The sequence below is a fragment of the Miniopterus natalensis genome, chromosome 5 (genome assembly GCF_054644295.1).
Source record: "Miniopterus natalensis isolate mMinNat1 chromosome 5, mMinNat1.hap1, whole genome shotgun sequence".
Taxonomy (NCBI): Eukaryota; Metazoa; Chordata; class Mammalia; order Chiroptera; family Miniopteridae; genus Miniopterus; species Miniopterus natalensis.
This window is the reverse complement of record NC_142085.1, coordinates 5606832-5630066: the sequence shown is the minus strand read 5'-3', so window position 1 is coordinate 5630066 and position 23235 is coordinate 5606832. Positions and strand designations below refer to the sequence as shown.

The 23235-nt window shown below is 60.5% G+C and overlaps 1 protein-coding gene across 1 annotated transcript in view; it reads left to right on the top strand.

Moving 5' to 3' along the window:
• TNXB (tenascin XB) overlaps nucleotides 1-23235 on the top strand; it is a 40179-nt gene that overhangs the window by 7932 nt on the left and 9012 nt on the right. Inside the window, 20 exon segments of the mRNA XM_087817225.1 lie at nucleotides 153-416; nucleotides 1149-1892; nucleotides 3033-3401; nucleotides 4469-4762; nucleotides 6256-6546; nucleotides 6894-7199; nucleotides 8795-9127; nucleotides 9499-9999; nucleotides 11313-11645; nucleotides 12017-12340; nucleotides 14984-15289; nucleotides 15469-15522; nucleotides 16368-16790; nucleotides 17077-17385; nucleotides 18143-18457; nucleotides 18495-18499; nucleotides 18592-18901; nucleotides 19273-19596; nucleotides 20920-21216; nucleotides 21588-21911. Coding sequence (XP_087673351.1) covers nucleotides 153-416; nucleotides 1149-1892; nucleotides 3033-3401; nucleotides 4469-4762; nucleotides 6256-6546; nucleotides 6894-7199; nucleotides 8795-9127; nucleotides 9499-9999; nucleotides 11313-11645; nucleotides 12017-12340; nucleotides 14984-15289; nucleotides 15469-15522; nucleotides 16368-16790; nucleotides 17077-17385; nucleotides 18143-18457; nucleotides 18495-18499; nucleotides 18592-18901; nucleotides 19273-19596; nucleotides 20920-21216; nucleotides 21588-21911 — 6426 coding nt within the window.

Genomic DNA, 23235 nt, shown 5'->3' with positions numbered 1-23235 from the left:
GTGTGGAGATCTGGATATGAGAGGGGTAGCCAGGACTCTGCCCTCCAGGAGGGCCAAGGGGAGGGTTTGGGTGGAGCAAGGGTCCTTGAAGGAAAGCTGGTGACTGAAGAGCCAGACTCCCACCTGATGCATCCTCTCTCTAACCTGGCTAGTGATCGATGGCCCCCAGGACCTCCGGGTGGTGGCTGTGACTCCAACCACACTGGAGCTCAGCTGGCTGCGCCCCCAGGCCGAGGTGGACCGATTTGTGGTGTCCTATGTCAGTGCTGGCAACCAGAGGGTGCGGCTGGAAGTGCCAGCTGAAGCAGACGGAACACTGCTGACTGACCTGATGCCAGGCGTGGAATATGTGGTGACTGTCACTGCAGAGCGGGGCCGGGCAGTAAGCTACCCGGCTTCTGTCAGGGCCAACACAGGTATGGCTGGCCAGGGGCTAGGGCAGGGCCTGGTTTCTGAGTGTAGGAACCCCCTCCTCAGGAGCCCATGCTCCTCCAAATGCACTTGGCAGTGTGCGTGGCAGTCCCAAAGCACCTTGTTCTGTGCCAAGGGCACCAGGGAGACAGCGCTCCCAGGCCCTACAGGAAGGCTGCCCATGGAGAGAACAGTGAACAGGAGGCCCTGGCGACCCACCTAGTGGGGGATGGCCCTGCTGTCAGTGGTCGGATCTTGCAGGGACTGGAATTAGGCGGAGAGGAGACCAGCGCTCCTGTTGACTTAGGATTGGAGTTTGGGGACTTAGGTCTCATGGCAGTAATTTTCCGCTAACCTCAAGGTCTCTCAACAGATGCCTGGATCTTTTCTTTTCCTGTGACAGAGGGACACCCACCTTGCTGTGGCCACATTTTCTCCTCCCACTCCCCTTTCTCTCCAGACACAGGGCCCTGCCGGCTGGCTTCTCTTTTCTTTCTAGGGCACCAACAGTGGTGGGCTTGGAGGGCCAGGGGTGAGGGGCTCCTGGGACACTAACTCCTTTCTCTCGGTTCTCTTTCCAGGTGGGGCTGGGGCGCAGGGTGGAGGCCTCCGGCTCCGGCTCCGGCTCCGGCTCCGGTGGGAGGGACGGAAGGAGGGTGGGCCGCGGGAGGGTGCGGGGCTGGCAGGGGCGGCGGCCACTGATCGGCTCTCCCCTCCCCCTTTTTTGCCCCCGGCAGCACCAGGCCACTACGCCTACCCGGAGGCGCGCCCCCCCGCCCCGCCCCCCAGGCCCCGCCCCCGGCCGGCCCCGCGGCCCGCGCGCCCCCCGCAGCCCGCTCGGCCCCCTCGGCCCGCGGAGGAAGCGCAGGAGGAGCCTCGGCCCGGGCCCAGCCTGCCGCAGGGCCCTCGGCGGCCGTGGGGCAACCTGACGGCCGAGCTGGGCCGCTTCCGCGGCACCGCGCGGGACCTGGAGCGCCACCTGCGCGCGCGCGGCTACCCGCTGCGGGCCAACCAGACCTACGCGTCGGCGGCGCGCCACATCCACGAGTACTTGCAGCGCCGCCTGGCGGCCGCCGCGCCCGCCGGCTCCCCCGCGCCCCCGCCGCGCGCGCCCCGCCCCACCGCCAGCGCGGACGCCGGCGCCTGGAAGCGCGACTCCGCCCAGGGCCCCCGCGGCCTCTCGCCCGACGGCGCCGACGGGATGGCTGTGCCCCGCCACCCCAAGCCCGAGGTGCTGGGCAGCTCCGCCGACGGCTCACTGCTCGTGTCCCTCGACGGGCTCCGCGGGCACTTCGAGCGCGTGGTGCTGCGCTGGCAGCCCCAGCCCCCCGCCGACGGCCCGCAGGGCGAGCTGACCGTGCCGGGCACCACGCGCACCGTCAGCCTGCCCCGCCTCCGGCCCGGCACCACCTACCACGTGGAGGTCCACGGGGTGCGGGCAGGGCAGACCTCCAAGTCCTACGCCTTCATCACCACCACAGGTAGTGTGCGCTGGGGCGCGGGACCTCTCCTCCCTGCCCAGGCTCACCGGCCTTTGGGAGCTGCACCCCTCAGCCCCTCCCACTGCTCGCTGCTCAGACTGTCACCCCCACCACACCCTTCTGCCTTCACGCCCTACCTGGTGCAGGCTCCAGGCGTCCCCCACAGCAAAGCACAGCCTTCCTCTGTCCCTAAAACCACATCCACCCCCCTCCTTCACGCACACGCACACGCACACACACGCACACGCACGTCCTGGCAGATACCCTGGGCCAAGAAGACCTGGTCTTTGGGGTCCCTTGGTTTTCACCTGGGTTCTCAAGGCAGGGCTGCCAAGGTTGCTATCCAGGCAACAGAAGCAGCCTTGGGTGGGCGCGGAGGGACTGCACACTCACTGGAACAGTTGGGGAGGGCGGTGGTGGTGGGAAGAGTGACGACAGAGATTTCCAGCGCTGACTCACTGCGGTGAGGGTGGCTGAAGACTGTGGTCAGTGGTTGCTGTTTTCCACAATTTGGCCTTGACCTCAAAGGGACGCATCGGGGCAGCTGGGGGTGGCCTTGAAGCCACGGGCAGCGTGCACATGCCTTCAAGGGGAGAGCACTGCTTCCCCAGTTGCTTTTCAGGTCTCCTGGCTCACCTCACACTGGTCTCTTCCACAGGAGTGATGTCGGGCTCAGGGAGGGTGTTCCGTGGCTGCCCTGGGAGGGCTGTGGACCTTTTCTTCCCCCATAGGGCCCAGATGCCGCCTGAGTAAACGCCCTCCTCACTACCCGGCCCCCTCCTGCACCCCTTCTCTAACACCACCTTCTTTCTTCCAGGCTGCTCACTGCTGCACTAATGGAAGCCATACCGCCACCCAGTGGGGACAGGGTGCCTGTGGGGAGGGGCTTGGAAGTCTGTGGGGCTGGAGGTCATAGTCTTGTGGGGGGAGGGACAGCAGGTTTATTTCTTTCAGTTATTATCTGCAGGCCTGTCTGCTCAGGTGAGGTGATGGGTGTTTGGAGGACTGGCCGACCCTTGGGGCTTGAGGGGGCCCAGGGCATGTCTGTAGGCTCTTAGAGGCTACAGGAACCTGTGGGCTGGGGTTCCTTTCTGGCTCTAACAATGGACTCTCCTGTTTTTCTTGCCCTACCCTTCCCAGGGTCCATCCCCTCAGGCTTCTTGGGGGCCACTGATGAGCCTCCTCCCTCAGGCCCTTCAACAACTCAAGGGGCTCAGGCCCCAGGCCTGCAGCAGCGCCCCCAGGAGCTGGGAGAGTTGAGAGTGCTGGGCAGAGACAAGACAGGGCGCCTCCGCGTGGCCTGGACGGCCCAGCCTGACACCTTTGCCCACTTCCGGCTGCACCTCCGGGTGCCCAATGGGCCAGGATTGCATGACCAACTGCTGCCAGGGGATGTCCGCCAAGCACTGCTGCCCTCACCCCCTCCTGGAGCCCCCTATGAGCTGTCACTTCGTGGGGTCACCCCTGAGGGCAAGCCCTCTGCCCCTCTCATCTACCAAGGCATTATGGGTACATCCTGGCTTCTGCTCAGACCAGGGTCCTGAGGTTGAGGGAGGGGCTGGGCTGGAGGGACTCAGAGGTAGGATGGGGGTAGAAGGTCAGGGCTGCGTTTGGATGGGCCGTGGTGGGAGAAAACAAGGAGAGAAAAGGAGTTGAGGGTTCAGAGGCAAGAGGGATGGGGGTGGGGTCTGAGAACAATGACAGGGTAGGCTCCAGGAAAAGAAAATGGGAAAAGAAAACTCAGGCATGGGGCAGCGATTCTCCCTATAGCTTTCTTTTCTGTGTCCTGACCCCACATTCTGGTCATTCCTCTGCCCCACCCCATCCCATAGATCTCTCAGTGTGGGTGTGGGTGTGGGAGGGCCTCTGGCCCTGATGATACTGACCCTCAACCCCCTTCTCCCCTTCTCTTCCCCATAGCCCCTGCCACCCCCTCACTGGCAGGCTAGAACAGTGGCACTGCCCCCCACCCAAAGATAGGCAGTGCCCCATGGTCCCATCAGCCAGTTTCTCCTGGGGGTGGAGGTTCCTTGGGGCAGGGAGCACCACAGCCATCAGGCCTTCAGAAATGGGCGAAGTCCGCAGAGCCAGTGAAGGTCAGGGCCTGGGTGCCTGGCTCTCACATTCTCTCTTGGTCCCTCTTTACGGGACCAGAAAAGCTGATTCTCCCCACAACTCCAGGTTAGGCTCACCACAGAGGGAGACAAGGGAGAGAGAAGTTCAGGTGGACTGAGGAGTCTTCAGACTGCTCTATAGTAGCAATGGGGAGTTTTGAAACTCTCAGGAAGAACCATGGGGGTCCTGAAACTTCCCCATGAACCTTGGTGTGCAGAGAAACCTTTGTGAGGGGTGGGGAAGGACCAAAGCTCTGACTCCAGAGCAGAAGTTGAGGGGAGAAATGCCCCCTTCTCAGGAAGGCTGGTCACAGAGGGTTCCGGGGTGAGGAAACAGTGCCTTTGAGGGAGGGAGGAAGAGAGCTGTCCAGGCTGGAGTGAGCCAGTGGGCAGGGAAGGAGACAAGGCCAAGGCCACGGTTGAGTCTTCCTGCTTTGCTTTTACTCCCCACCCCCACTCCAGACAGGGATGGAGAAGAGCCTGGGAAGCCCTTGGCCCCACCGCACCTGGGCGAGCTGACAGTGACAGATGTGACTTCCAGCTCCCTGCTCCTGCATTGGACAGTCCCAGAGGGCGAGTTCGACTCCTTCGTGATCCAGTACAAAGACAGGGACCGGCCCCGTGTGGTGCCTGTGGAGGGGCTCCAACGTTCGGCTCTCCTCACCAACTTGGACTCGGGCCGCAAGTACAAATTTGTCCTGTATGGGCTTGTGGGCAAGAAGAAGCATGGCCCCCTGGTGGCTGAAGCCAAGATCTGTAAGTGAGAGCAGTCAACAGGTCACCCACCTGCTCCTGCCCTCTGCATGGTCCTCAAGGGGGTCTTCCCAGTGCTTTGGGAACTCCAGGAAGGCTTCCTGGAGGCAGAGGTCTCTGAGATGAATCCTGGAGGGAAAACAGTGGCAGGTCAGGCAGAGATGTTGAGGAAGGCAGTGCAGACAGAGGGAGACGTGGAGAGCAAGGCAGGAGTGAGTGTGATTCTGCAGGAGGATCCATGTCTGTTTCCTCTCATTAGACAGCAGGGCTCCTGGGCAGCTGAGGGGGCTGGTCTTGTGCCTCACAGGAGCTTGGACCTCATTTGAGGGCCCTGAGGGGCCTCTGAAGGGTTTTAAGTGGGGAGAAACATGATTCTACATTTATCTTACAAATTACACTGAGGCTGCTCTGGAGGATAGGGGGAGAAGTGAGTTAAGAAATTATAGTGGCCTGATTAGAATGGTGGCAGTGAGTCTGGTTGTGGGTGGTGGAGAAAGATGGGCTCAGGCACCAAACATTTCTGGATCAGACAGTCCCATTTCCGGAGGCAAGGAACAAGCAGCGGGACACTCAGATAAGCATCTCCTGAGCGTTTCTTAAGGTCAGGTGTGTTCCCATCACACCCCGTCCTCACAGCAGCCTGGGAGGCATGCCCACGCTATCGACTCAATGGGTCGAGGCACGGAGAGGCCACTGAAGCAGAAACTGATAGGCCTGGGGTTACACTGCTGCCCTCATGGTCGTGGAGAGCAGAGGGGAGACCTGTGGAACCCTGGGGATGGCCCGCACTCAGGGCCTGCACAGAGAAAGAAGAGCCCGTAGGGTAGCCTGAGGGGTGACTTGAAAGAGGGACAGAGCCCCAGAGAGTGGTGTCCTGGACGCCAAAATGAAGGGTGTAGTCAGACATGTCAGATTCCAGGAGAGTGATTCAGTGCCACACAGTGTCCACAGCACTTAGCAACTCTAGCTCACCCCTGCCCTGGCGAGAGCTGTCACATGGGTGATGGAGGTGCGGGCATGGCTACAACCAGTGTAGGCCTCTTTCTGGAATCTGGGCTGGGAATAAAGGGCGGATGGATAGCCGAGTGGAGGAGGGCAGGAGAGGAGGAGGTGGGGCCCAGGGCAGGGCATGGGAGGCTCACTCCACATATGGTGCTCCCCTCTCTCGGAGGAGAAACCAGCTGGTAGTTAAGCCAGGGCAAGCGGCTGAAGTTGCCCTGGAGCTCTTCCCTGGCCATGGAGATGGGCTCCCTTGTCTCTGAGACCCCTCCCCAGGCTGGGGACAGAGTCAGGGCCACACGTTTAGGAGAACGTGCCCTTGCTCTAGGTGAGCATAACCTGTTGCTGGAGTACACACCTTGACAAACAGAGTGCTGGCTCACTGTGCACCTGCATGCAGTGAGCAGCCTGCACAGCCTCACACAGCATCCCTGCATGGCAGGTGGATGTCCCTTCTCTTTTCATCTGTCCCCCCTTCTCTCTACTCCCTCTCCTAGTGCCTCAAAGTGATACCAGCCAAACAACCCCACCCCGCCTGGGAACACTGTGGTTGACAGATCCCACCCCAGACTCGCTGCACCTCTCCTGGACTGTCCTTGAGGGCAAGTTTGACTCCTTCGTGGTCCAATACAGGGACAGGGATGGACATCCCCAGGTGGTGCCCGTAGAAGGACCCGAACGCTCAGTCACTGTGTCCCCCCTGGACGCTGACCACAAGTACAGATTTGCTCTATTTGGGATTGCCAACAAGAAGCGGCATGGCCCCCTCACAGCTGAGGGCACCACTGGTGAGTGGCAGCGACCTACACCCCATGTGACCCCTCTCAGCCTTCCACACACTTGCCCTCTGCCAGGAACCGGCTGGGCCTCCCAGCGAGAAGGCTGACTCCAGATCCTGGCCCCACTCCCAGGCTGAGGGTCAGCCAGCCTCCCCCGCACTTCTGGGCCCAATCCAACCCATCCCGTTGCTCCCCAAGGCCCAGAAGGTGTGTCATACCCTGGCGGTGCTAGTCGTGCCAGGAGTTCAGCACTCACACTAATGCAGTATGACCCTCCAGGTGGGACAACCCATCTACACCCCAAGCACCAATCCCAGGCTGCCAGTTCAGTCCTGGCTGGAACCTCTCATTTACAGCCCCGCAGAAGAGAGAGGAGCCAGGCCACCCAGAGCCCCCTGATCAGCCGCTGCTGGGAGAATTGACAGTGACTGACGTGACCCCAGACTCCCTGCGCCTGTCCTGGACAGTGGCCCAGGGCAGCTTTGACTCCTTCATGATCCAGTACAAGGATGCACAGGGGCAGCCCCAGGCAGTGCCTGTCAAGGGAGATGAGAGCGCGGTCACTGTCCCTGGCCTGGAATCTGACCGGAAGTATAAAATGAACCTCTACGGCCTCCATGGCAGGCAGCGCGTGGGGCCTGTGTCTGTGGTGGTCACCACCGGTGAGTCAGGGCTGCAGCCCCAACCCCGCCAGCCCCCACTCTGAGCTGGATCTGGGACCTGGCCCAGGGTTCCTACACACCTCCCTCCACCTTCTCTTTCTCGGCTCCAGTTCTGTCAAAGCCTCTACCCTCTTCCCCACGTCCCAGGACTTCTCACCCGGCCACCAGCCCCAGCCTCTGTGTTGGCCCTGCTTCTCCACCTCCAAGAGCAAACCCCGTCCCCCCATTCCGAGCACCTCACATCCTCTCCGGCCTCCTGCCGACTGTCCTCAGCCACTATGTTCTCTCCCCATGGTTTGTGCTGGGCCTTTTCCCATTCCCTGACCTGGCTCGGGCCATGGTCATTTCTGAGCTGCTGTCACCTGTTGCCCACACCCTGATGTCCTTGCTTTGTTCAGAGCTGGCAGATCCAAGGCACAAGAGCACCACGTTTCCCTAGCCCTGTCCAGCAAGGACTCCTCCAGCCCCAACTCCCTGCCTCCCAGCCAGCTTGGAGCAGGGAAAAGGACTCGCCTCCAGCCCTCAGCATGTTCCACGTGTCCAGCCTCCCTAGCCAGAGCCATTTCCGTGCTTGTGTAGCCTCATGGTTGGGAACATGGCTCTTCAGCCAACTGCCTGGATTTTAATCCCAGCTCTCCCATTTATGACCTATGGGACAATGTGCAAGTTACTGAGCCCATCTGTGCCTCAGCTTTCTTATCTGTCAAGTGAGGATACTAATGGTAACTGCTTCACACAGCTGTATAGTCCACATGCACTCGGAGCAGTGCCTCTCACACCAAAGCTGCTGCCCGACGGGGGCTGCTGTTTCCCCCTGACCCTTGCTTCCCAGTACCCTTTTCCTTCCTCACATCCCTACCTGCCCCATCCTTGCCTGGGTTATCATTCTTGCCTATTCCCTCCTCAGTCTCCTTCCCCTAAGTAGTGGGTCACAGAAGGGCTGGCTGCCCTTGTCCAGTGTCCCCAGTCCATGAAGCCCCAGCGAAGACCTAACCGCACCTGACTTGGGTAGGTGCCCTGGGGCTGTGACTCCAGATTTCAGGGAGAGCAGGGTACTCCCCAGCCCCAGCCCCAGATCTTTCTTCCACTTTTGTCTGAAGCCCTGCCTTAGTAACTCATTCCTGAGACTTAAAGCAGAGGGAGGGGCAGGGTGCTGGGGGCCTCAGCAGAGTGCATTCCATCTTCTGCCCTGTTTCTGGGGTGGGCCTGGGAAGCCCTGGGGGATAGAAGCTGAAAGGGAGAGATGAGGGGCAGGAGGCCTCACTGCCCCTCACTATCTGAGGTCAACACGGACAGCAAACACCATAGACAGCACCTCAGGGGACCAATCTTCCCGTGCCAGCTCCTTTCTCAGACAGGAGGGGGGACCCCGGCCCGCAGACCCCTGCAGTGCAGTTGGCCAGCGCTGCGTGATGGCAGCCAAGGCCTCAGCCCTGTTTCCAGGGACCAGCCACTGAACAGCTCACACAAAGGCCACAAACCACTAGCCCAACAGTTCCCAGAGAATGTTTGCTGGAGGTGCCACTGTGCCCTGTTCAACATCACCAGCAAAGCAAGTCAGCCTGTAAGCCTGTATCCCCAATTTGTTGTATCAGCCCCCCAGGAGGTTCGGGAGGAGACTCCGAGTCCCACAGAACCCAGCACGGAGGCCCTGACATACCCAGAAGAGCCGCGCCTGGGGGAGCTGACTGTGACAGACGCCACCCCCGACTCCCTGGGCCTCTCCTGGACTGTCCCCAAGGGCCAGTTTGACCACTTCCTGGTCCAGTACAAGAATGGGGATGGGCAGCCCAAGGCGGTGCGGGTGCCGGGACACGAGGACGGGGTCACCATCTCAGGCCTAGATCCAGACCACAAGTACAAGATGAACCTGTATGGCTTCCACAATGGCCAGCGCCAGGGCCCTGTCTCTGCCGTCGGGGTGACAGGTGAGCACATGGTGGGAGCCCCAGGGTGGGAGCCTGCAGGAGGGTCACACTCTGTGATGGGTGAGTGGGTGTGGGGTCCCTCTGCTCCAGGCTGAGCCATGGTGCCCTGTGTGCCTCCCCCTGGGCTCCCTGAGGACCAGCGGGGCCCTGGGCAGAGAAGGGCCTCTGTGAGCTGTGCTGTGGCTGCCCTGGGTCCCCACAGCAGACTCTGGGCTCTGGGCATGTCAGTGAGCTTGGACTGATCAGGGTGTCCCCGTCCCCAGAGGGACTTCTCTGAAGTGACCTCAGGGCCCAGTCATGATCGCGGCTTTCAGAAGACTGGGGACATCTCCATGGACCTGCCTCACCCTCCCTGTGTCTGTCCTTCTCAGCTGCAGTGGAAGAGACCCCCAGCCCCACAGAACCCAGCACGGAGGCCCCAGAGTCCCCCGAGGAGCCCCTGCTGGGAGAGCTGACGGTCACAGGGTCCTCCCTGGACTCGCTGAGCCTCTCCTGGGCCGTCCCCCAGGGCCACTTCGACTCCTTCACTGTCCAGTACAAGGACAGTGACGGGCGGCCCCAGGTGGTGCGTGTCGGGGGTGAAGAGAGGGAGGTCACTGTGCGGGCCCTGGAGCCGGGGCGCAAGTACAAGATGCACCTGTACGGCCTGCACAGGGGGCGGCGAGCGGGCCCCGTGTCCACCGTGGGCCTGACCGGTGAGTGGGGGCAGGGCCGGCAGGGCGGGAGGACCGGACCTGCAAGACTTTCCCTTTATTACCACCTTGTGAAAACATCGATATTCCCACCTGCCTGTTTTCTTTTGCCCCTCACTGGCTGGGGGGTCTTGGTCAAGGGCAGACTCGGTCAGCAGGTCTGGGCTGGGGACAGAGTCTGCACCCCTGACAAGTCCTCTGGGTGCTGATGCCGCTGGACTGAGGACCACGCTTTGGTAGCACCTCCTCACAATCAAGGATCAGACACTTTCTTAGGATGTGTGGGAGGGAATCACACCGCATCCCTGGCCTGTCCCACGGCTCAGCCTCTGGTGAGACTGGAGGCTGTGACGGAGGGCAGAGATGCTCAGAAAGCAGCGTCTTGCCTGCAGTTCCCCAGCTTCATGGCTCAGACGTGACCAGACGAATGACCCCAGTGGGTCAACTAAGAAGGGGAGCCCTGGGTCAAGCACTGTGGGAGTTCACAGGGTCAACCTTGGCCTTGGCAGAGAAACAAGGTCTTATCGTAATGGGGTTCACGGTCGTGGGAAAACAGGCTGTGAACCAACAACACAGGCAAAGGGGGATGTGGGTGTGACAGGAAGCCCTGGGACAGGACAGGCCTGGACAAGGAGGCCTCAGCCAGCCTGTCCATGGGCACCCACAGGACAGCCGAGACCTGAGGACAGGGGGTGTGGCCACGGTGACAGCCTAATAGGACAAAGAGTGTGTCAGGTCCACAATGTCAGAGCTGGTCCAAGGGCCGGGGAGCCAGGACAGCAGGGCACACGAGGGGGTTTGGATGAAATGCTGAGTGGGGGATAATCCTGAGATGGGGGGCGGGTAGGCAGCTCAGGAAGCAGGCTCCTCTGGACACATGGGGCTGTGCAGCGCTGAGTAAGACTGACTGTCCACCATGCCTTTAAAGTCCATTCTGGTCCCTACGCAGATGGGGCAGGAGGGAGGCAGGGCTGGCAGGAGGGAGGTGGGAACACGGGTGAGAGGCGAGGGTGGCCCAAGCCAGGAAGTTTGGGCTGTAGGTGTGGGGGGTGTAGAGACGCCAGAGGAACTCGGGAGAGAGCAGGACACCTTGATTCCTAGGGCAGCTGGGGACGGGAGCAGGACCAGGGAGACTGCATGTTTCTGGTTGGGGAGGGGTTCTGAGGTGTTCAGGAGCAAAGTCATGAGCCAGAGGGAGTGCCACGCCCGGGAGACCCCAGTGGAAGGAGCCCAGGGCACGGTGGCCACTGCGCCTGTGTTCAGAGGAGAGGCAGGTGCTGGAGCAGAGGGAGAGGTCACAGGGGTGTTGGCAGGTGGGGGGGGAGAGGTGACTGAGGTGATGGAAGGAGACATCAGAGGGACCAGCCAGAATGGGAGTTAGAGCCACTGTGGACGGCAACATTCCCTTCCTTATTTCCTTACGCCTGCAATAGACCGTTTATATGCTGGGTGAGGACGGAGGGGACCTCACTGTCCCCCATGTCTCTGTCCAGCTCGCCCAGCTCCAGACTACAAAACTGTGACCACCCAAGTTCCGCCTGCCACAACCCCCGAGCCGCCCATCAAGCCGCGCCTGGGGGAGCTGACTGTGATGGACGCCGCCCCCGACTCCCTGGGCCTCTCCTGGACTGTCCCCGAGGGCCAGTTTGACCACTTCCTGGTCCAGTACAAGAATGGGGATGGGCAGCCCAAGGCGGTGCGGGTGCCGGGACACGAGGACGGGGTCACCATCTCAGGCCTCGAGCCAGACCACAAGTACAAGATGAACCTGTATGGCTTCCACAATGGCCAGCGCCAGGGCCCTGTCTCTGCCGTCGGGGTGACAGGTGAGCGCATGGTGGGAGCCCCAGGGTGGGAGCCTGCAGGAGGGTCACACTCTGTGATGGGTGAGTGGGTGTGGGGTCCCTCTGCTCCAGGCTGAGCCATGGTGCCCTGTGTGCCTCCCCCTGGGCTCCCTGAGGGCCAGGGGGGCCCTGGGCAGAGAAGGGCCTCTGTGAGCTGTGCTGTGGCTGCCCTGGGTCCCCACAGCAGACTCTGGGCTCTGGGCATGTCAGTGAGCTTGGACTGATCAGGGTGCCCCCGTCCCCAGAGGGACTTCCCTGAAGTGTCCTCAGGGCCCAGTCATGACCGCGGCTTTCAGAAAACGGGGGACATCTCCATGGACCTGCCTCACCCTCCCTGTGTCTGTCCTTCTCAGCTGCAGTGGAAGAGACCCCCAGCCCCACAGAACCCAGCACGGAGGCCCCAGAGTCCCCCGAGGAGCCCCTGCTGGGAGAGCTGACGGTCACAGGGTCCTCCCTGGACTCGCTGAGCCTCTCCTGGGCCGTCCCCCAGGGCCACTTCGACTCCTTCACTGTCCAGTACAAGGACAGTGACGGGCGGCCCCAGGTGGTGCGTGTCGGGAGTGAAGAGAGGGAGGTCACTGTGCGGGGCCTGGAGCCGGGGCGCAAGTACAAGATGCACCTGTACGGCCTGCACAGGGGGCGGCGAGTGGGCCCCGTGTCCACCGTGGGCCTGACCGGTGAGTGGGGGCGAGGCTCGCTTGTTTTCCTTCCACTGACGCCCCGGGCTCCCTGCGGCAAAGGCTCTCCTTTCTGCCCTGGGCCCCGTGGCCTCACCTTCTTGGGGCAGACCTAGGAAGAGCAGTTCACAAGGACTGGGGTGCAACCAGCTGCACAACCTTAACAAGTTTTAAACTTCCTTGCCTCTCTTTTCTCATTGGTAGAATGGGCATCATCATGTCCACCTCAGGGAACTGGGGTGAGGCTTTAGTGAGTTGGCAGCATAAGGCACTGAGGTGCCTGGCACTTGGAGATGCTCTCAGCGTCTGCCGCTAGGACTGTTACATTTACCCTCCGGGGCCTGCTCTGTCCCCTGGCTGCGTCAGCTACTTAGGTGGTCAGAGTGTGCGTGAGGCACGGGCTCCTGCCGGGCGGCTGGGAGCTTGCTTTTCCCTCATCCAGGGAGCCTTACAGCCTCGGCTGCTCGGCCACCGTGAAGGACCCAGCCTGGCACCCCCTCTCTGGAGCCTCAGCACAGAGGCCCGGACCCCAGGTGCCCTTGGGGCTCTCCTGCTGACCTGCCCAGCTTGGTCACAGCCAGGAGCCTCTCTGCCCTTTGTCCACTGCAGAAAGACACACATTTTTGAAAGATGACTTTTACTACCAGGAATGAGCACAGATTTGAAAGCAGAGGAACAGAGTTTTCAGAGCCAGGCCTCTTCTGTCCACAAAGCCCTCCCACACCCTGACATGGTTGGCTTAGTGTCCAGAACCTTCCACTCTCGATTTCGTTACTTTCTTTAGTGAGCACTGAGAATAGCGACAGGAGAAAGCCACCCTGAGTTACTGTCCTGCAGGGTGAAGGCTCGTGCCAGGCCCAGAGCACGCTGCTGAGGTTTCTCCAAGGGGAACACTCGCTCTGCCCATCTGTCCTGGTCCCGGGTAAGGACAGGCCATGTCAGGCACCGACAGGTGGTACAGTAGCGGAAACTTCAGTTCTGGAATCTGACAAGCTGATTCCCAGCTTCCCCAGACTTAACTGTGAGATGGAACAGGGTGGTCATTGTCAGAGCGGGCAGGTGCTGGGCAGCTGGAGCCCAGCCTGCTGACCAAGAGCCGTGCCTGGCACACAGCAGATGCTGTACCAGCCAGGGGAAGAAATGCATGTAACTACCTAGAAACAATTCTAAATTGGAAAAAGATTATGCCAAATGCAGCCTAGGGCCTGCCATACCCAGGGGTAGGTATAATTCCACCTTCCTCGTTAAGCCAAATCACCAACAATAAGGCTTGATGGTGAGGGACAGTTTCTTGTTCTCAAGGAAAGAAGTAGACTATGAAAATGAGCAGAGAGTGGGCGCGACAGGAACCAACAGAGCCAGAGGCCATGAAGTGAGGTCCCGGGCCAGCACCTGGGCCTCCCACCCCTCAGCTGCCTCGTCCCTGCCCTCCCCTCTCAGGCTCATCTGTCTTCCTGAGGTCTCCTCAGCAGCCCTCTCTTAAAGCAGGTTTTATCTGTCTGGAACCTAGTCTTCTCCACAGGAGCCAGAGAAGTAAGCTCTTGGGACCCTATCCTCGCCTAGCCCCAGCCCCCGCAGTGGCCTCTTGGGATCACTGTGCAGGTTCAGCCACTGAGTAGTGCCTCCCAGGCTCAACGCCTCTGGGCAATGGGGAGCAGGGGGCCCCGAGTTCAGCCTTTCCTAGCCCAGAGTGCAGATCACTTGTTAGCTTAGCAAACATTTGTGGAGCACCCACTAGGTGCTGGGTGCTGGGGCACAGCAGTGAGCAGCCAGCGCTCCTGCCAGTGGAGCTCACATTCCAGCAGAGGGAGGCAGGCACCCAAGGGCGCAGATTGTCAAGTGCCATATGTGACGAGACAAGCTGGGGAGAAAAGCAAGCCTGGTAGGTGAGTGGATGAAGGCGAGGAAGGGCCCCAGCTGGGGAAAGACTGACAGAGGAGGAAGACAGCCACCGAGGCCCATGCAGATGAGCACTCAGGGTGGGAGGGAAGGTCCCCAAACATCTGTGGAGTGGCGAGGAATGTTCTGGACTTGGGGTGGGGAGTGTGAGAGATGAACGCGTAGGACCTCGAGCCTTCGAGCCTTCGTAAGGCTTGGCTTTTGCTCTGAATGAGACAGTATGATGGGACGGTCGTCTGACTAACGTGTTGACAGTGGGGAATGGAGGGGTGAGGGTGCAGAGGGAGGAGAGTAGCCCCACGGCTGGCGGTGCCCGGCAGAACTGGCGTGGAGCTGGTGCGGAGCGTCAGCTTCTGCAGGCAGTGCCTCAGGACTTGCTCCTAGGCCTGGCTGGGAGGCAGCAGTGGCTGTGCTGAGGTGGGCAGGCCAAGGGGACGCAGGTGTGGAAGGAGCCCCTGGGCTGCTGAGTTTGCTGCACAAACAATGGTGGGCAGCAGGGAGGTCCAGCTGGCCAGAGCCACTAAAGCAGGGACAGAAGCTCAGCCCTTCCGGACCTCAGTGATGCTGACACCTCCCGGCACAGCCCCGGGCCTGGCAGGAACTTAGGGAAGGGCTATGGGCCAGATAGACGTTGCCAATCAGTAGTTTCACATCCTACCCACCTCGCAGGCACCACAAAAACACAGCATGAGGGGCACCCAGGAAGAAGGGCTTTTCCTAACAGCCTCCCCCCACTCTGTATAGCTCCACCACCAGAAGACACTCCTGCAGCCACTGAGTCGTCCCTGGAGCCACGCCTAGGGGAGCTGATAGTGACAGATGTGACCCCCAGCTCCGTGGGCCTTGCGTGGACAGTCCCCGAGGGCCAGTTTGATTCCTTCGTGGTCCAGTACAAGGACAGGGATGGACAGCTCCAGGTGGTGCCTGTGGCTGCAGACCAGCGTGAGGCCACCATCCCCGGCCTGGAGCCCAACAGGAAGTACAAGTTCCTGCTCTTTGGGGCCCAGGGAGGGAAACGACGCAGCCCTGTTTCTGTGGAGGCAAAGACAGGTGAGAGGGGCCCCCTGAAACTGAGCCTGAAGCCCCCCTTCACTCTGCCTGCCAGGCCTCCCCTCTGTCCTCCTGCTTCATTGGAAAAGCCCACCACTGCCCGGTCCCAGCCCATGAGAGCCAGGATGACAGGCCAGCTCCTGGATCCGGTCCCCTGCTGACTTTCCCTGTCTTCTCAGAGTCCCTACTGATGCTGAATGGGAAGACCCCTCCACCCATCCTGGTCCTGGAAGGTGTCACATGGGGACAGGTGCTGGGAAGGGGTAGAAGGAGCAGAGAGAGCCTCCCCTGCCTCCCTGGGCCCTGTGGGTCCTCAGTCCTGTGGCATCATCACCTTCTGGGAGTTTTGCCATCTCTCCTCCAATTCTCACCCAGTTTCTCACCCTAATGGCTCAGGCCCATTGGGTCCCATGTCTGCTTCACCAAGAGGACAACTTTCCTCCCCGTCTTCCTCTTGGAACCTCCGAAATTGGGGACCCCAGGAGCCCAGGACTGGCTGCCTAGCTGTGCCCCTTTCCTGGATTTTGGTCCAGGCCCTCCCCTGCCCCAGGAGGCTCCCTGTTGCCAGAAAACTCCTGCAACAACAATGCCGTCAGCGCCTTCGCTGTCCAGGAAGGCAGCGGGCCAGCTCCTTCTTGGGCCTCAGGATGGCTACTTGGTCCTACAGCAGATCCTTTCGCTGTCTGAGCTCCCCATCTTCTCCCTGCCCCCTCACACATAGGCAGCCCCCTCCACCAGGGACTATGAGAATCACCTGCATCATAACATCGTGCCCGCCACCTGCTATCTGTCCCCACCAGGGATCTTGTGTCCCTCTGATGTTCCCAGAACCCTCAGATTTCCCCAGAGGCCAGTCAGTTCACAAGAGTGGGCTGCCTGGTAAAGGAAATGAACACACCAAGCCCGACAAGCTGCACTCTGCCAGGGAACTAGTCTCTAATCGTGGAAGGAGTCTGGGCAGCAAGAGGAGTGAGATAAGCAGCAAGCCAGGGACTCTTCCCAGAGTGGTCTCAAGACAGAAGACCCTCCCGATGGCTCGAGGGGACAGAGGCACAGGCCAGCTGGGGGGGGGGGGCAGTGGGAGGGGGAGGGAGAGATCTAGGGGAAGCTCTGATCATTTGGGCAGTTTGGGTTTTTCCAACTCCAGCGAGAGGCAGTCAAGGAGTCACTTTGGAAAATAAACACAAGAACCGTTCCTCTCTGTCAGCTGCCCAGGGAGACGCCAGCCCAGGGGCCCCACCTCGCCTTGGGGAGCTGTGGGTGACAGACTCCACCCCGGACTCATTGCACCTCTCCTGGACGGTCCCTGAGGGCCACTTTGACTCCTTTGTGGTCCAGTTCAAGGACAGGGACGGGCCCCGGATGGTGCCTGTGGAGGGCCTTGAGCGCTCGGTCACCATCACCCCTTTGGACAGCGGCCGCAAGTACAGGTTCCTCCTCTATGGCCTCCTGGGTAAGAGGCGCCACGGCCCCCTCACCGCGGACGGCACCACAGGTGAGGGCCGCCCTGCAGGGCCTGCCTCTGCTCCTGGAGGCCTGGGAAGGTGTCCGGCACCCTGCCAGGCCGGGCCAGCAGCTGCCCACTTGTGCTGGCCACCATCACAGTGTTCTCTGGTCCCAGTGGCTCAGGCTGGGATCCAGTCCCCCTTCTCCCTGCATGAGCCCATAGTACCAGCCCTTGGGGACTCGGCCATGGCAAAGCCCAGTCTCTAGACTTGATCCTGCCCTTCGAGGTCACCCAGCCTTCCAGAAACATCTCAGCCATCTCCTTTGTATCTACATCTCAGAGACCCCGAGTGCTGTGGATGGTGCTGGAACGAAGCATCCCCCAAAACCCCGTCTGGGAGAGGAGCTGCAGGTGACCAGTGTGACGCCGGACTCTGTGGGCCTCGCGTGGATGGTCCCCGAGGGCCAGTTTGACTCCTTTGTGGTCCGGTACAAGGACAGGGATGGGCAGCCCCAGGAAGTGCCTGTGGAGGGCAGCCTCAGGGAGGCCAGGGTCTTGGGCCTGGACCCCGCCCACAGGTACAAGCTGCTGCTCTATGGGCTGCACAAGGGCAGGCGTGTGGGACCCGTCTCCACTGTGGCCATGACAGGTGAGTGCTGCTGCGGCCCAAATAGACTGCTCCTCCTTCCTGCCAGGCTCTCCTGGCCTCACTCAGCCATGCCATTTCTGAGCTTTCTATATCCCTTTTTTGGGGGAAAGAGATCTCCTGTAAATTATATGGAGAGATAATTTATATACAATAAAGTTCACCCAGCCCAGGCGGGCATGGCTCAGCGGTTGAGCATCGAACTATGATCTAGAAGATCACGGTTTGATTCCCGGTCAGGGCACATGCCTGGGTTGCGGGCTCGATCCCCAGTCGGGGGCGTGCAGGAGGCAGCCCATCAATGACTCTCTCATCATTGATGTTTCTCTCTCTCTCCCTCTCCCTTCCTCTCTCTGAAATCAATAAAGACATATTTAAAAACAAAGTTCACCCATTTAAAGGGAATGACTCAATGAGTTTGGGCAAATGTATAAGTAATGAAATCGTTACCACAACTGAGCTGTAGAACATTTCCCTGGACCCCAGAAGTCCATGCCCATAACCCCAGCCTCCGGCACCAGGGCTTGCTGTCTCATTACCGTCTTGCCTTTTGAAGCATTTTATTACAGAATCACACGATGCATACTTTTGTGTTTGGCTTCTTGCATTCATTTAGCATCATGCTTTTGAAATTCCTCCCTGTGTATCACAGATGGCCCTCGTTATCACTGACCGCTTGCCCTCCCTCTTGCCCTCCCCTGGGAGAGACCTGGGGCAGTGACAGACCCATAACCCAGCCCTACCTGTCTCTCTAAACCAGCCCCCAGGGAGGAGATCGGAGCTGAGACCACGGCCCCAAGCCCTCCAGGGTCTGAGCCCCATCTTAGGGAGCTGACAGTGGACAAAGCCACCCCGCACACCCTGCACCTGTCCTGGATGGTCACTGAGGGGGAATTTGACTCCTTTGAGGTCCAGTACACAGACCAGGATGGCCAGCTCCATGTTGTCAGCTTAGGGGGTGACCAGAATGACATCACCCTCTCTGGCCTGGAATCCAACCACAGATACCTGGTGAATTTGTATGGTTTCCATGGACAGCAGCGCCTGGGTCCAATCCAGGCGGAGGCCCTGACAGGTGAGCAAGGGCAATTCTCCTACCTGCTTCCTTCCAGAGAACGTGAGAGCCCGGAGGAGAACAGAGGCCCGAGCACACCCACCCCTCTCTCAGGTGCTTCTCTCTCCTTGTTTCTGTCAGCCCTGAGAAAAAAGGAGGGTGAACCTTCAGAGTGGCCCACCTCAACCCCTGAGCCGCCCATCAAGCCGCGCCTGGGGGAGCTGACTGTGACGGACGCCGCCCCCGACTCCCTGGGCCTCTCCTGGACTGTCCCCGAGGGCCAGTTTGACCACTTCCTGGTCCAGTACAAGAATGGGGATGGGCAGCCCAAGGCGGTGCGGGTGCCGGGACACGAGGACGGGGTCACCATCTCAGGCCTCGAGCCAGACCACAAGTACAAGATGAACCTGTATGGCTTCCACAATGGCCAGCGCCAGGGCCCTGTCTCTGCCGTCGGGGTGACAGGTGAGCGCATGGTGGGAGCCCCAGGGTGGGAGCCTGCAGGAGGGTCACACTCTGTGATGGGTGAGTGGGTGTGGGGTCCCTCTGCTCCAGGCTGAGCCATGGTGCCCTGTGTGCCTCCCCCTGGGCTCCCTGAGGGCCAGCGGGGCCCTGGGCAGAGAAGGGCCTCTGTGAGCTGTGCTGTGGCTGCCCTGGGTCCCCACAGCAGACTCTGGGCTCTGGGCATGTCAGTGAGCTTGGACTGATCAGGGTGTCCCCGTCCCCAGAGGGACTTCTCTGAAGTGACCTCAGGGCCCAGTCATGATCGCGGCTTTCAGAAAACGGGGGACATCTCCATGGACCTGCCTCACCCTCCCTGTGTCTGTCCTCCTCAGCTGCAGTGGAAGAGACCCCCAGCCCCACAGAACCCAGCACGGAGGCCCCAGAGTCCCCCGAGGAGCCCCTGCTGGGAGAGCTGACGGTCACAGGGTCCTCCCTGGACTCGCTGAGCCTCTCCTGGGCCGTCCCCCATGGCCACTTCGACTCCTTCACTGTCCAGTACAAGGACAGTGACGGGCGGCCCCAGGTGGTGCGTGTCGGGGGTGAAGAGAGGGAGGTCACTGTGCGGGGCCTGGAGCCGGGGCGCAAGTACAAGATGCACCTGTACGGCCTGCACAGGGGGCGGCGAGTGGGCCCCGTGTCCACCGTGGGCCTGACCGGTGAGTGGGGGCAGGGCCTCAGGGCTGGGCTCAGGTCAGGTCTCAGTAGCAAGGTCTCCAGAGTCTCCTCCAGTGCAGATTATAAACTCTGAACCTCTGACCCACGTGCTGTTCACTGAACAGCTCAGGACAGGTCTGGCCCGGGGACAGGAGAAGAATATCTTGGGGCAGCACCCAGCCGTCTGAGAGGCCCTTGGGTACCAAGGATTTCTAGGCAGCAACGCCCAGGCCCTGGTGGCCTCTGCTCTGCCTGGAGCTCTGGAAAGAGTTCTTTTTGGGGGTTGGGACATATGCCCTGACATATGAATGCATTGAACAAATATATATTAGGTAAGATTTCGAACATATGCACAGAGAGTAGAATAGTATGAAGGCCCAGGATCCACAGCTGCTTCCAGCAGCTATCAGCCCTGCCGGCTGCTTGCCAACTGCTCTCTGCTGCCTCCCTCAGAATGCCTCTCCATTAACCGCTTTCCTGGTGTGATTTACATACCAGGAAAGTCACCAGCTTCAATATACACCTTGTGACCTTTAGTGCAGCTACAGGGTGTGCGTGCTGCACCGCTGTCCTGTTTTAGAACTTTTCCTCCACCCCAAGAAGAAGGCCTATGTCCCCTCTCCCACACCTGGCCAGGCTGCTCTAGTCTGTATTCCGTTCTGTGGACCTGCGGTCTCCACACCACGCCGCAGGGGACCGTGCGAGGCACGTGCTGAGGCCGCTCGATTCCTCTGTGCCACAGAGCGGTGTTCCTGGGGGCAGACCACTGCAGGGCTCAGCTCACCCCACGCACTCTGTGCTTCACTGCATGCTTATAGCCCTCTTTGAAAAGGCTAAAAATACCACATGATAATTATTATATCTTAAAATGAGCAGTCATCCCTTACTGTCCTCAAGGATCCGAGAGTGCTGCAGTTTCCTGCTCCTTTCATATTCGTTGTTTTCCAAAGTTGTTGCTGGAGTTTGGTCTAAATAAAGAGGGTAGGTTGCAATTGGGAGGACTGAAAGTTTAAACAGGTGGTGGTGGGAAGGTCCCGAAGAGAAGGTGGCATTCGATCAAAGACTTAAAGGAAGCATGACATGAGCCATGCAGACACCTGGGGAAGAGCACATGGGCAGAGGGAACAGGCAAAGCCTCTGAGGCAGGAGGCTGGCCAGTCAGACGGACCATAAGGACCCCACAGGAAGACTTTGATGAGCATAACCAGAAATGGATCTGAAGTTAGGCACAGAGCTGGACCCACTCCTGGTCTGAATCCAGGAGAGCTGGGGTCTCAGCAACTCTTTCTAGCAACAGGAAAGCTTCTGTTTGCCTCTCTTCCCAGCGCCCTATAAGGAGCCTCCTTCCAGCTACCCTTTGAAGCCCCGCCTGGGGGAGCTGACTGTGACGGACGCCGCCCCCGACTCCCTGGGCCTCTCCTGGACTGTCCCCGAGGGCCAGTTTGACCACTTCCTGGTCCAGTACAAGAATGGGGATGGGCAGCCCAAGGAGGTGCGGGTGCCGGGACACGAGGACGGGGTCACCATCTCAGGCCTCGAGCCAGACCACAAGTACAAGATGAACCTGTATGGCTTCCACAATGGCCAGCGCCAGGGCCCTGTCTCTGCCGTCGGGGTGACAGGTGAGCGCATGGTGGGAGCCCCAGGGTGGGAGCCTGCAGGAGGGTCACACTCTGTGATGGGTGAGTGGGTGTGGGGTCCCTCTGCTCCAGGCTGAGCCATGGTGCCCTGTGTGCCTCCCCCTGGGCTCCCTGAGGGCCAGCGGGGCCCTGGGCAGAGAAGGGCCTCTGTGAGCTGTGCTGTGGCTGCCCTGGGTCCCCACAGCAGACTCTGGGCTCTGGGCATGTCAGTGAGCTTGGACTGATCAGGGTGTCCCCGTCCCCAGAGGAACTTCTCTGAAGTGACCTCAGGGCCCAGTCATGATCGTGGCTTTCAGAAGACTGGGGACATCTCCATGGACCTGCCTCACCCTCCCTGTGTCTGTCCTCCTCAGCTGCAGTGGAAGAGACCCCCAGCCCCACAGAACCCAGCACGGAGGCCCCAGAGTCCCCCGAGGAGCCCCTGCTGGGAGAGCTGACGGTCACAGGGTCCTCCCTGGACTCGCTGAGCCTCTCCTGGGCCGTCCCCCAGGGCCACTTCGACTCCTTCACTGTCCAGTACAAGGACAGTGACGGGCGGCCCCAGGTGGTGCGTGTTGGGGGTGAAGAGAGGGAGGTCACTGTGCGGGGCCTGGAGCCGGGGCGCAAGTACAAGATGCACCTGTACGGCCTGCACAGGGGGCGGCGAGTGGGCCCCGTGTCCACCGTGGGCCTGACCGGTGAGTGGGGGCAGGGCCGGCAGGGCGGGAGGACCGGACCTGCAAGACTTTCCCTTTATTACCACCTTGTGAAAACATCGATATTCCCACCTGCCTGTTTTCTTTTGCCCCTCACTGGCTGGGGGGTCTTGGTCAAGGGCAGACTCGGTCAGCAGGTCTGGGCTGGGGACAGAGTCTGCACCCCTGACAAGTCCTCTGGGTGCTGATGCCGCTGGACTGAGGACCACGCTTTGGTAGCACCTCCTCACAATCAAGGATCGGACACTTTCTTAGGATGTGTGGGAGGGAATCACACCGCATCCCTGGCCTGTCCCACGGCTCAGCCTCTGGTGAGACTGGAGGCTGTGACGGAGGGCAGAGATGCTCAGAAAGCAGCGTCTTGCCTGCAGTTCCCCAGCTTCATGGCTCAGACGTGACCAGACGAATGACCCCAGTGGGTCAACTAAGAAGGGGAGCCCTGGGTCAAGCACTGTGGGAGTTCACAGGGTCAACCTTGGCCTTGGCAGAGAAACAAGGTCTTATCGTAATGGGGTTCACGGTCGTGGGAAAACAGGCTGTGAACCAACAACACAGGCAAAGGGGGATGTGGGTGTGACAGGAAGCCCTGGGACAGGACAGGCCTGGACAAGGAGGCCTCAGCCAGCCTGTCCATGGGCACCCACAGGACAGCCGAGACCTGAGGACAGGGGGTGTGGCCACGGTGACAGCCTAATAGGACAAAGAGTGTGTCAGGTCCACAATGTCAGAGCTGGTCCAAGGGCCGGGGAGCCAGGACAGCAGGGCACACGAGGGGTTTGGATGAAATGCTGAGTGGGGGATAATCCTGAGATGGGGGGCGGGTAGGCAGCTCAGGAAGCAGGCTCCTCTGGACACATGGGGCTGTGCAGCGCTGAGTAAGACTGACTGTCCACCATGCCTTTAAAGTCCATTCTGGTCCCTACGCAGATGGGGCAGGAGGGAGGCAGGGCTGGCAGGAGGGAGGTGGGAACACGGGTGAGAGGCGAGGGTGGCCCAAGCCAGGAAGTTTGGGCTGTAGGTGTGGGGGGTGTAGAGACGCCAGAGGAACTCGGGAGAGAGCAGGACACCTTGATTCCTAGGGCAGCTGGGGACGGGAGCAGGACCAGGGAGACTGCATGTTTCTGGTTGGGGAGGGGTTCTGAGGTGTTCAGGAGCAAAGTCATGAGCCAGAGGGAGTGCCACGCCCGGGAGACCCCAGTGGAAGGAGCCCAGGGCACGGTGGCCACTGCGCCTGTGTTCAGAGGAGAGGCAGGTGCTGGAGCAGAGGGAGAGGTCACAGGGGTGTTGGCAGGTGGGGGGGGAGAGG